The 16,296-nt window shown below is 37.2% G+C and overlaps 1 protein-coding gene across 1 annotated transcript; it reads left to right on the top strand.

Annotated features, from left to right (window-relative positions):
- The first annotated feature begins 9,971 nt into the window (after positions 1-9,971).
- Positions 9,972-15,913, top strand: LOC110804896 (uncharacterized). Its single transcript, XM_056840814.1, has 8 exons — positions 9,972-10,296; positions 10,932-11,059; positions 11,604-11,801; positions 11,897-12,138; positions 12,763-12,805; positions 13,083-13,174; positions 13,423-13,572; positions 15,639-15,913. Exons 3-8 carry the CDS (start codon positions 11,795-11,797, stop codon positions 15,807-15,809), a joined length of 705 nt encoding a protein of 234 aa, XP_056696792.1. The 5' UTR covers positions 9,972-10,296; positions 10,932-11,059; positions 11,604-11,794; the 3' UTR covers positions 15,810-15,913.
- The last annotated feature ends 383 nt before the right edge of the window (positions 15,914-16,296 follow it).

The following is a 16,296-nucleotide window of genomic DNA, read 5'->3' as shown; positions in this document are numbered from 1 at the left end:
ATGACATTCAGGATGAAACTCAGAGATCTTTAGAAGAATCTGGTGAGAATCATGGTCAATCTAGAAATGTTACCCCGCGTAGATCGCAAAGATATAGATCTCAACCGGAAAGGTACTTAGGTATTTTGACGAACGAGAGCTATGACGTTCTATTACTTGAAAGTGATGAACCTGCGACTTACAAACAAGCTATGACGAGCCCTAGCTCCAAGCAATGGCAAGAAGCCATGCAATCTGAATTAGACTCCATGTCTGAAAACCGAGTATGGGATTTGGTCGATTTGCCAGATGGCTACCAAGCCATTGGAAGCAAATGGGTTTTCAAACTGAAAAAGGACAAGGATGGGAAACTTGAAGTTTTCAAAGCTAGATTGGTTGCAAAAGGTTACAGGCAAGTCCACGGTGTGGATTACGATGAAACCTTTTCACCAGTTGCAATGCTAAAGTCTATTCGGATAATGTTAGCAATCGCTGCATATTACGATTACGAAATATGGCAGATGGATGTCAAAACTGCTTTCTTAAACGGCGTTTTAACAGAAACTGTGTTTATGACACAGCCTGAAGGTTTTTAGGATCCAAAGAATGCTAAAAAGGTATGCAAGCTAAAGAAGTCAATCTACGGATTGAAGCAGGCATCCAGGAGCTGGAATATACGTTTTGATGAAGCAGTCAGTGACTTTGGTTTCATCAAGAACGCATACGAATCTTGTGTATACAAGAAGGTCAGTGGGAGCAAAATTGCTTTCCTAGTATTATATGTCGACGACATATTACTTATCGGAAATGACATTCCTATGTTGAACTCTGTCAAGATTTGGCTTGGGAAATGTTTTTCGATAAAAGATCTAGGAGAAGCACAGTACATATTGGGCATCAAGATTTACAGAGATAGATCTAAAAGGATGATTGGACTTAGTCAAAGCACTTATATCAATAAGGTGCTTGATAGGTTCAAGATGGCAGACTCCAAGCGAGGCTACCTACCCATGTCTCATGGAATAACTCTAAGCAAGACACAGTGCCCAAAAACACTTGATGAGCGTAGACGAATGAATGGGATTCCATATGCATCATTGATTGGTTCAATAATGTATGCTATGATATATACACGCCCGGATGTTGCGTACGCACTCAGTGCTACGAGCAGATACCAGTCAGACCCAGGAGAGGCGCATTGGACTCCTGCCAAGAATATTCTGAAGTACCTGAAAAGGCACAAAGATGACTTCCTGGTCTATGGTGGAGATGATGAATTAATTGTTAAAGGCTATACGGACGCAAGTTTCCAAACCGACAAAGATGATTTCAGATCACAGTCTGGGTTTGTCTTCTGCCTCAACGGAGGTGCAGTAAGCTGGAAAAGTGCTAAGCAAAGCACCATTGCGGATTCTACAACTGAAGCGGAGTACATTGCTGCACATGAAGCAGCAAAGGAAGCTATATGGCTAAGGAAGTTCATAGGTGAACTTGGTGTAGTCCCCTCCATTAAAGGACCAATAGCCCTGTATTGTGATAATAACGGAGCTATTGCACAGGCAAAGGAGCCTAGACACCACCAGAGAGTCAAGCATGTACTTCGTAGATTTCACCTTCTACGAGAGTTCGTTGAAAGAAAAGAAGTCGAGATAAACAAGATTGGAACTGATGACAACATATCAGATCCATTGACTAAACCTCTGCCGCAGGCGAAGCACAACTCGCACACTGCAGCTATGGGAATCAAGCATATTGGAGAATGGCTTTGATATCCCTGTTTAATGTTTTAAAGTTTTAGAGTTTAAATCTTTGTAAAACATTATTGGTTAATCATTCACAATAAATGAAAAGAATTTATTTTTCCATTTAATTTGTGGTTTATTAAATGATGAGTCCCTCCAATTTGACGATATATTCAAGATAGACTGTCAGGACCAGTCCTGTGACTAAGAAATGTCTATCAAGTGAACTTGAATGTCAAAGGTTGAAAATGGTCCCTAGTCGGAGTTTTCTATAAAATTGGACGCATAGAAAACGTTAGACGATTAGAATGCAAGATGACTAGTAGTTCTGTTTCTTGAACTATGTGGACATGGCAATGTCATAATCATTTGCATAGATACTTACTTTGGGAAGACTAGTATCGGACAAGACCTATGAAACTTTACTGTAAGAGATGAAAATCTGTCATAAGTAAATTTCATTAGAATTATTAGACACTAAATCCTTAATACCTGAGTGATTTGAGATTACTTGTTTGAGAACTGGTTGCTTTGACGTTGACCAACCGTCGCACCGTAAAAGGAGGCTATAAAGGCAACGCTCAGGTAATCACCTATCAAACGAAGTCTAATCTCAAGATCGCAAGATTGGGATTGTCCTTCCATAAATCGGGATGAGATGCTTAAAAGTTGTACAAGGCCACTCGGAGAGCTAGAAACTGTGAAATGCATGGCCGTGCTCGGATGAATCATAGGCTATGATTATCTGTTTATTTGATCAGTTGAACTCTGAAACCGAGGAACACCTCTGGACATAATAAGGATGACAACTCTTACCTTATGTTCAAGAGCAAGCATCGAGCGACAAAGGAATTAGGAAATGCACACTTGTCCCTAAGGACAAGTGGGAGACTGAAGGAAATAATGCCCTTGGTCCAAGTATGCATTCTATGTTAAGTCTAATAAGTGCGGTTCAGTATTAATTAACAAGTTAATAATTCAGTGAGATTAAGTGAACTGAATGCCTAGCTAGAGGCCGCTTCAGTTCAAGTGGAATTAATGATATTAATCCACAGCTTACTCTTGACTGAACCGGTAGGGTCACACAAATAGTACGTAAACGGATCAAGTATTTAATGGCATTAAATACTCCCTCTATGGATATTCGGAATCGACGGATCTTGGTTTCAGTGGGAGCTGAGATCGTCACAGGCAAGAAATGAATGCTCCGGAAACGATGATATTGCCGGAAACGGAAATATGGATCGTATCGGAAATATAAATATTATCCAAGTCGTAGATGTTGCCGGAAACGGAAACATGGTACGTATCGGAAAATATTATCGGAAATGGAAATATTGCCGGAATCGGAAATATTGCCGGAAACGGAAATATTGTCAGAATCGGAAATATTATCGGAATCGGAAAATAATTCAGGAAACGGAAATATTAAATATTTGTTCGAAACGGAAATTAATTCCGGAATCGGAAATATTAAATATTGTTCGTATCGGAAATGAATTCCGGAATCGGGAAATTAATCGGAAGCGTATTGTACGAATTAGCATCGGACGAGGCCTGCCAGACGAAGGCCCAGCACGAAGCCGGGCCATCGCCCAGCAAGCCAGCGCGCCACAACGCACCAGCCAAGGCTGCGCCAGGCCCACCGCAAGGCAGGCCCAGCGCGCGCCAAGGCTGCGGCAGCGTGTGGGCCTCGCAGCAATGGGCTGCGAGCTCGCGGGCTGCTGTGCGTGCGTGTGTGTGTTTATGTTCTATACGAATCCTAAAGCTATCAGGTTTCGACATATGATTAAATTCCTAAACCTAAAAGGATGAATTAATTAAAATAACAATTCTATTAGGATTCTAGTTTAATTAATTCGTGTCCTAATAGGATTCCAGTTCCTTTTCCATACCTCTATAAATAGGTGCCTAGGGTCATAATTTATAGACACAATTAAAGTATTCAAGTATTCAAAGTGATTTTTGAGAGCAAAAATTCAGTCACATAATTGCCTACAATAGCCGAAAATTCTAAGTACCTTAAGGGCGATCCTAGTTGGTCAAACTTAAGGCGGATCCGGACGTGCTTTGGACTATCTACGGAGGGACGACACTTGGAGTCCTAAAGACTTGTTCTTGTTCGGTTCGGGCGCAGCTAGGGAGGGCACGCAACAAAGTGTATGCATCTAAACTATGCTAAATGATTATGTGTAAATAATATGCTTTCCTGGCTTTATGGTTTTTCCGCATGATTTATGAATTGTCATATGTATCATAACCTAACACCAAAGTCTAGTCAAATCGAGGAACGTTCGTTGAATAAAAGGAAAGCGAGTAAAGACAAGTGGTTAGTTCTTGAGAATCGTAATATAGCCAAAAATATATTGTAACGTGCCTAGATCTGTTTATTGCTTTAATCACCGTTATAAATTTGTCAAACCTAATTTGATTATTTATCATGCCTAATAAGATAATCTTTGGACAATACGGATTATTGTTAGGTACCTTAAATCAATTTAAATCATCCCTTGACGATTGTTAGTTAATATTTGTGCATTAAGAGCAACTCAGATTAGTAATGTAGTCTAAATGCATGTCTCGTCTTTGTTACATTGAACTAGTAAGGACCGCGTCATGGGCTAATATTGGGCACTCCCCGTATTAATAAATGTCATCTAATCCCTCAATCTCTACTCCACTGTATGTATGTTGAGCGATCTCCACACCAAGGATCACAAGGGAACCTAAGGCCGGTGTGATTAAATACATGTGCATGTGCCTCACAAGCTTTTACGCACGTATTACAATAACCGGATTTTGTCAGTTTTGTAAAACTGAATGACGACTCCATAAACTAGTAAAAAGAGGCTAATTTCCTACAATTAGTCCGATTTTACTTAATATTGCTTGCCACACATCCGCGAGGGAAGAAGTAAGGAAAGATCCTAAACCCGTCTTTTCCGACCCCCCTCACACATGGTTGTCATGGAAATGGAAGAGAGGAAATTAATAAAGGTTTAAAAATCCTCTAATTCCATGGTGCTTGATGCTCCCCGAAGTGATGGGTAGGGGGAGAGTGAAAAGAAAGAAGAAAGAGAAGAAATTAAAAATAGTTAAATAATTAGGATTATATTAGTTAATTAGTGGTTAATTATGGTTAATTAACGTATTTGGGTTAAAGAGTTAACGCCGTTAGATTTTCGTTAGTAGTAAGGGCGCATTTGGTGCTTTTTTGAAAAAATCGGTGTAATTATGTTGTTTTGAAAACACGAGAGGTATTTGGTGCGTTCTGCGAAATCTCGATGACATTTTATGAAAAAATCGTATACATCAAAACGTTATCTAGAGTTTGTTCACATACCCCACTCCTTACAGAGGCAAAAATACAGTCACTTATGACATTACTACGAAGCAAACATGCTTCCAAATATATATTATATTTATATAATCCATCACTTTTATCTCTCTCAATTCCACTCCACTCTTCAAAAAAAAAAGGACCGGACAGATGAATTACTTCATTTAGTGGTAAGAACATTTTTGTTTTCACTTGTGTAGCTACTCCGTATAAGCCTAGCTATAATCAGTACACTAAAAATTTAAAGTAAAGGTGCCGGGAAGATTTAAAACAGGGTTGAAAATAGAAGATGATTTTTCAATCAATGATACTCCGTATACAAAAAGAAAAACAACTTTTCTATGCATTGGGTTGGACCACACCACTATTTCGTGTAGAGATGGACACTTCTTAATTCTACTAATCATTTCCTCTACGACCTATACTAATATATTAAAAACATTATGAAAAATGTCTATGTGTCATGTAATACTATTCCTTTTATGCCATATCATCCACTCACCAAGTGTTTTGTCATGTCATGGACAAATACAAATCAATATAATGAGATTCGAACACAAGACCTCAAGTATAGATGATAACTCTCATTACCATCTTAACCAACCACAAATTGTGTTTTATTTCTTCATATTAATTTATAAATAAATGTTAACGTGAAATTTAAAACAACTATTATGTGACATTTTATTTTCTATGGACTATTTTGAAAATTAAAAAAATAATAATTAAAGCATTAAGACAACCATGAAGAAACATGATGTCGTAAGTCTCATAAGCATCAACTATATAAACTCCCCCGTATAGCTGCATATACATCTAATTTGGTGTTTATTAATTTGAAACACTTAGTTACACTAGAAAACAAATTATACAAATTGTAAGAAGATCTAATTGAAAAATCAATTGACATGATAAATGACGTAGTTTTGTCTTTGTAGTTGACGAATGAATGTTTTTCACATTATGAATACATATATGTATTTTGGTCAAACATTGAGCTTAAGAAAAATCTAAAATTTTAACTATTTAATGTAGCAAGCGGGGCATCGCTCGGGCCACACACTAGTTATCCTTGAATTTATGCCCTGTTCTTTTTTGAGTTAAACTGAATTGAATTGAATTTAATATTTTTGAATTGAATATTATCGAATTAGAATAAATAATTAAAACTTATTTCATCTGTTCTTTCTTAGACGACTAAGGTTGACTTTTGACACTATTTCTATAATATACTTCAACTAACAATTGTGATTTATAATTAAGAAAAAATATAATCATGTAGGTCTTGTTTTAATCGTCTCATTGGATAGATTTATATTTTCATAATTTTTACCATTGATAATAAAATAATAATTATTAAAATATTACATTGGGAAACGTGATAAATAATTTTATTAACTAAAAAATAACCGAGAAAGTAATAATTAATAATAAATACTCCTAATATAATAATAATAATTAATTAATTAAATAAATAAATAAATAATGATAAATTATAAATAATCACAGCAGGGAGATCACACCTCTGCTTGGCTTCGTGCGGTCCACATATCAGGTTTGGGACAGAAAATTAATGCTAAGGCTTACCGATGTGTGTTGTGTTATCGGTTGGGGATTCCTTTATTCTCTGTTACGGCGCCATGTTCTTCTTGCTCCAATCTTCGGTGATCATGCGGTGTCATGTGCTGGCATTGTGGGTATTAAACATCGGCATATTGTGGTTCGGGATACCCTTGTTGATGTTTGTTATCGGTCTGGGATTTTGGCGCGGAAAGAGGTTGATATTGGTCTATTTGGAGGGAACGATGGAGCTCTCCGACCTGCAGACGTGTTGCTCTACTTTTGGGATCGGGGTTGTGATGCGTGTGTTGACTTGACGGGATTTCCTCCTTTGACACAATCTGGGTTGTTTGGCTTTGTCCCGGGCCGGGTTGTGACTGATGCGGCTATTCGGAAGCGGGTCAAGTACGAAGCACGTTGTCGGGCAATTGGTTATGGCTTTCTTCCGTTCTCTTTCTCTTCCTTGGGGGAGCTGGATAAGGATGTTGTTGCGTTGCTGAAGCGGGTTCAGTAGTTCTCTAGGACTCAGGACATTGGGGCTCGTGATGCTGCTCATATCTTTCCCAGGATAGGATTTGCTATAGCCAGAGGAGTGGGGGTCCAGATTGTATCTCGACTTCCCACTAATTATTTGTAAAATGTTTGACTTTGTTAGCATTTGATAAATAATAATAATAATTATTATTATAATAATAATAATGATAATGATAATGATAATGATAATAATAATAATAATAATAATGATAATGATAATGATAATGATAATAATAATAATAATAATAATAGTAATAATAATAATAATAATTGCAAACGGGCACACTACAGGCCAAGATTTTGTCGAAGACAGGTATTGTCTCCTCTGACTCTTCTTTTCAACACGCTCTTGATGATTTCGGTGCTTTTTGCAACGTTGATGCTGTCTCTTTCGCCACTGGCCCTTTTGCCCCCCGGCTGATGAAATTTCTTGCAAAGTGTTATTTTGGTTTCATTGAGAAAAACATCGTTGCTAAGTACATGCTAAGCCCAAGACAGGTTGTTGTCCTCAGTTGTATTCGTGCCCCGCATGCACAAGATTTTCTGTTCACCATACCTATTGATGGCTTGAGGCAGAGGATGAACCATCTTCAATTTCGCTATGTGTTGTGCTATAGGCTCACGGTACCTTTGTTCTCTGAAGGTAGTCTATGCCCGAGTTGCAATGCTCCTAGAATGGACCAATGGGGAGATCACGGTGTCCACTGTTCTAGTGAAGTGGGTGTGATGTTCAGGCATAATTTGGTGCACGGTGTTCTTGTTGATATTTGTTCCAAAGTTGGGATTGTTGTGCACAAGGAGGCTCCAATGGGTTTCCTCTCGGAGGGTGGGAAGGATCTTAGACCTGCTGACATTTTACTATTTAATTGGTTCCAGGATAAATATGCATGTTTGGATGTGATTGGCATCTCTCCCTTTGCTGGTTTGGGTGTGAAATCTTAGGCTCCCGGGGTGGCCTTGCACAATGATGTGGTGAAGAAAATGAAGAAGTATTCGTCCAAATGCGAGGATAACGGGTACAAGTTCATCCCATTTGTTTTTTCTACGTTCGGGAAACTGGATAAGGAGGCTTTGGGAACGCTTTCACGTATCAAATATCTCTCTCTTTTAGTCACTCTAACAATACTAAGAGTGGTGCATTTATATCTTTCATAGATAAAGTTTTTGCATTCAGAAGGGAGTGGGGGCTCAGCTTATTTCAGACTCCCATCTAACTTTATGTAATTGTTTACACTTTTATAATAATAATAATAATAATAATAATAATAATAAATTAAAAAATAAATAAAAAAACTAATAATAATAATAATAATAATAATAATAATAATCCCTCAGTTCTTGAATATTAGTCCCTTTTGTAATCTTTCCTTTCGGAATGTTGCCACTATTCACAATTGAATAGAATTTTCTAATTTCTTTCCAATTTGTATCTCAAAATATATTGTTGTGGGCAACGGCGGATCTTCGTTGGGGCGGGCAGGAGCCTGGACCCCCCTCAGATCCAGCCATAAAACAAATAATGTCAAACAAAATCAGTAATATAGGCCCAAAATAACTCACTGGCCCCCCTACAAATCGAGCCCAACATGCATTAGACTTTCTATTGTAGCATGTGACCCATTTCAGCAAATAAAGTTAGGAGCCTATTATCTTATATGGGCCCATCCTCACCCCCTTAACAAAGGAAAAGGATAACTATTTTGACAGAGTGAGTACTTTTATATTGAAAAGGACAAGTTTGATAACTGCTCAATATTTTTTTGGATGTATTCACTTTAAATAATGTAAATATTTTTTATCTCAACTTCATAATTTTTGTGAGGTGAGGTTTTAAGTATACACGAAATGAAAAGTAAATAACACTATAATGATTCTATTTTAAATTATACTCCCTCTGTCCAAGATTAGTTGTTACACTTTCCTTTTTCATCCGTCCCAGATTAGTTGTTACACTTCTAAATTAGGAATGACTTATTATATTGTCTCTCTCTTCCCACTAACTTTTTTTTGGTCCCCACACCCTCTCTCATTCAATTAAAAAATACCCCACTAACTCCTATCACATCTACTTTTTCAATAAAATAACAATTGATAACCAAACAAGTGCAAAGGTAAGTGTAACAACTAAAGGAGTCGTTGGTTTCTCTTACTCTCACTCTCTCTCTAAAATAAAACCCTAATCCTAAGTGTGCTTCCCTTGCCGCCGGCGACCTGAGTCCCGCCGTTCATCTCAGGTCGCCGGTGTGCACTTCTCTGAGATCTCGTCAGTAACTTCTTTTCCATAGTCGTTTGTTGGAAGAATCGGGTCGAAGTTTAGGTCTCTCGCCGGCCAATTTTTCCAAGGAGTAGGAAGTCTTCTTCTGCTTCTATTTCCTCGCCGTACGAATTAGTTGCGGCTAGTGTAGAAATTATCATCGCCAGCCGTGTTTGTTGAAAGGAGTTTCCCTTCAGATCTGCTCATCAATCTTGGCGCCTATTCCGGAGCTTCCCCAAACGCCGCCGGCGATAATTTCGCCGGTAAAGGTGAAGTTTAGGGTAAGGGTTTCTAATTCGGGTGTTGGGTGCACTAGTAGAAAAAACCCCTGTTGCAACCCCCTTATTGCAGCGTACATGTATTAATACGCTTCAACAACCAGTCGGTCAACGCGAGTCAAATCATTTAAAGAGTTGTTGCAGCGTACAATTTAAAAGCCCCTTGCAAAAAAGTTTATCGCAGCGTACATTTTAAAAGCCCCTTGCAATAACCCGTTTTTGTTGCAGCGTACACTTTAAAGCCCCCTGCAATAGCCCGGGTAAAATTGTTAGCTGCAATGTTGGTTGAGAACAAATTCCAAACAAATTAATCGAGAATCAAAACTTCAGTCCCCGCTCAACTCCCTTTCTTCTTCCCTTGCTTTCCCAGCTGCTTCGTCCCCTCCAAAAAAGAAAACCTTTCCCTGTCAAGACAAAAAAGCTTTCCATGCGTCGTCAATCGGTGGTTCTGGTTCCTCGTCGGTGGTTTTGGCCTCCTCGCCAGTCGCCGGTAGTTCTGGTCTCTTTTCTCGCCTCCTCTCCACCTGTTAGCTTGCTCGGCCGGTAGTTCCAAGAAAGAAGTAAGCTTGCTCGGCCGGTGGTTCTCCGTCAATCTCCTCCCCGCGGCAAGTAATTATCCTCCCTGTCCCCTCTTGATTTTTGTTTTACGAATTAGGGTTTGTTCAATTCTTTTAGAGTAGACAGTTTTCTATTGCCTCCGGGCTCCGGCTGGGTCCAAACTCCAGACTAAGTTGGGGCAGGATAGTAGATATGCAGTTTATTATTGCAGTTAGAATTACTTCCACGCACTTGATTATTGCAGTTAGAGTTGTTCGATTCTTTGTGAATAAAAAGAAAACTCTGTAATTGCAAAACTCATAAAACTCGATTCTTTGTGAATAATAACTAGGTCATTGAAGATCTTAATTGGATTTTCAGTTGGATGCTTTTGCCTTGTATCTGTTTTAATTGAAATGAACACAACGGTAATGTTGGCTTGTTATGAAATTGGAGTCCTATCGTTTGTTTAAAGTATTTTCTTAGTTCAAGTACTATGTTCTAGGGTTTGGCTTTCAAATTTTGTACTTTGTCAAGCTTTTCTAAAGTTTCTTTACTATAGTCAGTTTAAATGTAACGTAACTTGCTCAAGGTAAAAGAGAATGAGGATGGTTATTACTTGCTTTAACATAATTTGATATGTGTTGATTGTTGGCTGAATTTCTACTGACCTAATGCCTAAAAAATTTTTGTCTTCAAATTACAAGGTTGGTTGTAGGTATGCTCGTGAAGAGACGAGACATGATAATGGATCACTGCCGATTTAGGACTACAACATAGAGCTGGCGAATCAAAGAGGACAGAAGGTTAAATTGGAGTCTGAGTCTGAGCAAAGGTTTGTGCTTGCTTACTGCAAGTTTTACTTTTTACACTATCTGGGCTCCTGAATCTCTCCAGATTACTTTACTCAAAAAAAAAAAACATTAAAAGTATTAAAAAAAACAGTTTCATTCTCCAGATTTCTGATAATGCTGGGTTTTTGGTTGATTGATATTGTTCATTATTTGAGGGAAATTATATTCAAAATGCTGGAATATTCCCGTTTTTATTGGGTTCTCAGGAATTTCTCCCCTTTTTTTGCATATGTTTCTGGGATTTTTCATAGGTTGATTTGCTTTTGTTGAATTTTCTCTCTGGGATCTGAATTGGTTACCCAACAGTAATAAATAGTTTCTCTTGGATCTTCTGGTATTGTGGTTTGATTTGCTGATTCAAGATGTATCATTGTAATTGTTTCATGTTTGGCTGTAGTAGATGTTCGAAATCCCATCTGTTTGACATGATTGCACTAGCAAATTTTGGAACGAAATAGAATGGTCTCCAAATGTATATATTTGGAATTCCATTTATTGATACAATAATGGTTTGTTCCTTTCAAGGTTGGTTTTCCTGGGAAAATATTCATTCAATTGAGAAACAAACACTGTGTTCTTCTTCAATGGGAAGGTGGAAAATCGGACTCCAGATGTCTACAAGGAGATACAGACTTGGATCATGAAGAGGTTTCATGCCAATCCAAACACAAACATTGAACTGAAATATCTGTCGGAGCTGTCTATTGGGGATATAGATGCAAGGCAAGAAATTATGGAGTTTCTAGGTCATTGGGGTTTGATTAACTAACATCCTTTTCCTCAGAATGAGCCTAATGTTGATGCCGATCCAAATACAGATGCTGACAAGGCAGAGCAAACAGACTCTTTAATTGAAAAGTTGTATCAGTTAGAACATAAGCAATCCTCTGTACAATTAGTTCCAAGAGCCAACGTGTCAGCAGCGGCAGTGCCTTACATTCTCCGCAACCCTACATTCTTCGCACAGATAATAACAACATCAACAATGTCAGCAGCAGTGGAGCAAACTCCGCAACCCTACATTCTTCGCCTTCAACAATCCCTTGTCTCCTGCTCCAAGGTCCCCTCCCGCATTTCTTTCAAACTTCTAAAATTTATGATCAGATTTATGCAAATGATTGAATAAAACCCTTTTAACAATGTTTACTATGTACACTTTACTGAGTTTTTGTTGCAAGCAGTTGAAGCTGGTGATATTCGTCAATCGGAATAAGTAATTTTTGGGATTGTTGAGTTTCTCAGCTCAATTTCTGATGCTGCTGTTTCAGATTTTGATGATGAAGAAACCCAGATAATTACATACTGCAATCTACCTCCTATCTTTCAGTTGTTTATTATTCCCTAAAGAATTTTGAACACCTGGGATAAGTAAAGCAGCCGTTCAAGAAATATACTACAAAACATGAGATTGGGCCTTTGATGCAAATTTTTGTTAAGCAAATACTACAAATATACAAGCTAGAATTTGTGAAATTGTTTTCAATGTGAATCATCAGAAAGATTTAATAACTAAATGCAACTCTTGATAGTGGCCCAAATGACGGTGGAATTGGGAGCCCGATTGAGTTGAAGACTTGAAGTACATATATGATATATCTGCTTAGATTGTTAGTTCATTTTCTTGATTTTACTGTTAAATTATGCTTCATTGACATAATTGTCTACTTGTGATTGTATTTTGCAGATATACAGTTGGAAAACATGGGAATTCCAGGCAATTCTGCAAGGTAAATCAATGAAGATATGAACTGATTTTTGAACAACTTTAAAAATTGCTATGGTGTGACTTATACTGCGTGGATACTTCTGAATTTAATTCAATTGTTTGACATCTAGCACATATGGTTATTTATATTCTACCAGTCAGAACATTCCTCTGTCATCTATATGTTTTGTTTTTGTTTGTTTGTATGTTAAAGTAATATATTTAGGTTTGACATCTGCCATAAATGTTAGAGCACTATGCTTCAACTGTTTTTTTCACTTTATTCGGCTACTCTGCAGCAAAGAAGAACAAGGTGATGAGGCGACAAACCACCTTTGCTTTCCATCATGGATCACATCCATGGAGCAGAAACCGGTTTTTGATTTGGATGGTAATTTCACAGTTTCTTTCTGTGACAAATTATTTATTCTAGTCCACCCAGGAGGTAGAAACCCAGATTTTGATAAAACCCTTTTAACAATGTTTACTATGTATATAGTTAGAAGTGTTGGGCTTATGCATCATCTACGGAAACTACATTACGGGGTGGATTGAGTAGCCATGCCCCAGATGTTTCGGGTTAGGGCACCGTCTAGTGACAATAAATTTAACTGTGTGGCTTCTGATGGTTTCTAACAGGCTATTGTCGATGCCCTTTCATTTGAGTTGCCCAAAGTTATTGCCAAGTTTGCAGGAGTGTCCGAGAGGTGCCGTGGGATCGTTGAAACTATTATTGCTCATTTCTTGACAAAATGTAGCCCACGGGACATGATTTCAGTATTCTCCGAGGTAATAATATTCTGGCCATTGTCCTGATTCTTTCCATGTGTTGTTGACTAGTTTTACTATTTTCGAATTTGAGAATTTAGCACTGCACTTTTAATCCATTAATAAGCTTGAACAATCACCCATAGTTAATCTCTCATAAAATCATCATCGAGAATAAAAAGATTGAAAGAATGTTCAAATAGATAGGTTGTAGAGAAGTCATTACAATGGTTATAAAAATTGCAAATAAGCATCAACGGGATTAGAAAAAGGTGGGAAGGAAGACCGAGGAAGGGAGATGGAGGTGGCGTGAAGTATGAGGAGTGGACTAGTGGTGTTAGGTTTTTGTTTAAAAATAAAATGGAAATAATTGATGGAAAATAAAAAGGAGTGCATCCAGGTTAAAAAAAAAAAGGTGTATGTGATAAATTTTGAGAAAGTATACTTAACTCTCAGGTTCCTACCCGCTCTCTATTCGTATTTAGGTTTAGTTTATAAAATATTTTATGTAAGACAAGGGAATATAGAACGGTGGGGTATCCGACACGTTTCTTTTATTATAATTATGTAAAGCAATTTTCTCACTTAACTGTTTTATATTCTATATAGAGCGGTCATGTCACTTGAGCATTTCATATCTTATGCTTTCTATTCCCAATTTTGTAGTAGTGAGGGTTTAAAATCCTATTTTGGTTCATAAGTTGAGAGTTGGGAGCGAAAACGACTATTTTAGTCAAAATATGCCATATAACGATCAAACGAGACTAAAATAACATTTTCGTTCCCAACTTTGAACCAAAGAACCTAAGGATCCATTTCAAACTTATTACATGATTAATATGCTTAGTTTTAAGTTTTCAATACTCATTCCAATCTATTAATGCACATTCAAGGCACATTAGGTCGTTATAGGTCATATTTAGGCTAAAATGACATTTTCGCTCCCAACTTTGAACTAACAAACCTAAGAATCATTTCAAACTTACTACATGATTCATATGATTATTTTTAACTTTCCAAGACTCAAACCAATCTATTTATGCACATTTGAGACTTGTTTGGCCATTATAGGTAATATTTAGGCTAAAATGACATTTTCGCTCCTAACTTTGAACTAACAAACCTAAGGACTCACTTCCAACTTATTACATGATTAATATGATTAGTTTTAAGTTTCCAAGACTCAGTCCAATCAATTTATGCACATTTGAGACTTATTTGGTCGTTATAGGTCATATTTAGGCTAAAATGAGGCATTTTCGCTCTCAACTTTGAACTAACGAACCTAAGAACTCATTTGAAACTTACTACATGATTCATATGATTAGTTTTAACTTTCCAAGACTCAATCCAATCTATTTATGCACATTTGAGACTTGTTTGGCCATTATAGGTCATATTTAGGCTAAAATGACATTTTCGCTTCGAACTTTGAACTAACGAACCTAAAAACTCATTTCAAACTTATTACATGATTCATATGATTAGTTTTAATTCCAAGACTCAATCCAATCTATTTATGCACATTTGAGACTTGTTTGGCCGTTATAGGTTATAATTATGCTAAAATGACATTTTCGCTCCCAACTTTGAACTAACGAACCTAAGGACTCACTTCCAACTTATTACATAATTAATATGATTAGTTTTAAGTTTCTAAGACTCAATCCGATCGATTTATGCACATTTGAGACTTGTTTGGTGGTTATAAGTCATATTTAGGCTAAATTAAGGCATTTTCGCTCCCAACTTTGAACTAAAGAACCTAAAGACTCATTTTAAAACCTTTTAACATGCTTAGTTTTAAGTTTCCAAGACTCCTTACAATCTATTTACGCACATTTAAGGCTCATTGGTTCGTTATAGGTCATATTTAGACTAAAATGACATTTTCGTTTCCAACTTTGAACTAAAGAACTTAAGGACTCAATTGAAACTTATTACATGATTAATATGATTAGTTTTAAAGTTTCAATACTCATTCCAATCTATTTATGCACATTTAAGTCTCATTGGGTCGTTATAGATGATATTTAGACTAAAATGACATTTAATCTAATGCTCCCATCAAATATTTGTTTTTGAAGGTATATACTCCGAGGAATGCGCCTTATGCTAGTGAGGAAATTGATGTGGTTCGTGAGAAATTGGCTAAATTTTTACCAGCAAGTATTTATTATTGGCCCGAGCGCGCTTGGTCGAGTTGTTTGATATTAAAATGTATGCGTACGTTGAAATTGGAACGTACAAATATTTAAATATAGTACATGCACTTTGGTTTTGGGGTATATTAAATATAAAAAACAACAGTTATTGTTTTTATATTTGTTATACAGGTTGCGATATTCTATTATTGTTGTGATAGGTTTCTATATTTGGTGCAAGGCACTCTAGGTATCCCTAAATAAAACTAAAATTTTCCCGCCAAAAGTGCTTTGTTGCAGCGTACATATATATGTGTACGCTGCAACAAGGGTGTAAAATTTGGCAAAATTTCAGACTTGTTGCAGCGTACAAATAGATGTACCTTGCAACAGGTTGGGTCTTTTACAGCGTACATGAATTTGTACGCTGCAACAAGTCAAGATTTTGGCCAAATTTTTGACACTTGTTGCAGCGTACATGCATATGTACGCTGCAAAAAAGTACATTTTGCAGCGAACATTGTACGCTGCAACAAGTCCAGACTTGTTGCAGGCCCCCAGTTGCAGCATACGATGTACGTGAAGGAAATAATGCCCTTGG

The sequence above is a fragment of the Spinacia oleracea genome, chromosome 3, assembly GCF_020520425.1.
Source record: "Spinacia oleracea cultivar Varoflay chromosome 3, BTI_SOV_V1, whole genome shotgun sequence".
NCBI lineage: Eukaryota > Viridiplantae > Streptophyta > Magnoliopsida > Caryophyllales > Amaranthaceae > Spinacia > Spinacia oleracea.
The sequence above is the reverse complement of the archived record's forward strand: the minus strand, read 5'-3'. Positions and strand labels throughout refer to the sequence as shown.

Excerpts from the sequence above, each read along its gene's own strand:
- LOC110804896 (XM_056840814.1), top strand. Across the intron at positions 12,806-13,082 it reads ATTCCAGGCAATTCTGCAAG|CAAAGAAGAACAAGGTGATG; the intron begins GTAAATCAATGA and ends GCTACTCTGCAG. Across the intron at positions 13,573-15,638 it reads TGATTTCAGTATTCTCCGAG|GTATATACTCCGAGGAATGC; the intron begins GTAATAATATTC and ends TTGTTTTTGAAG.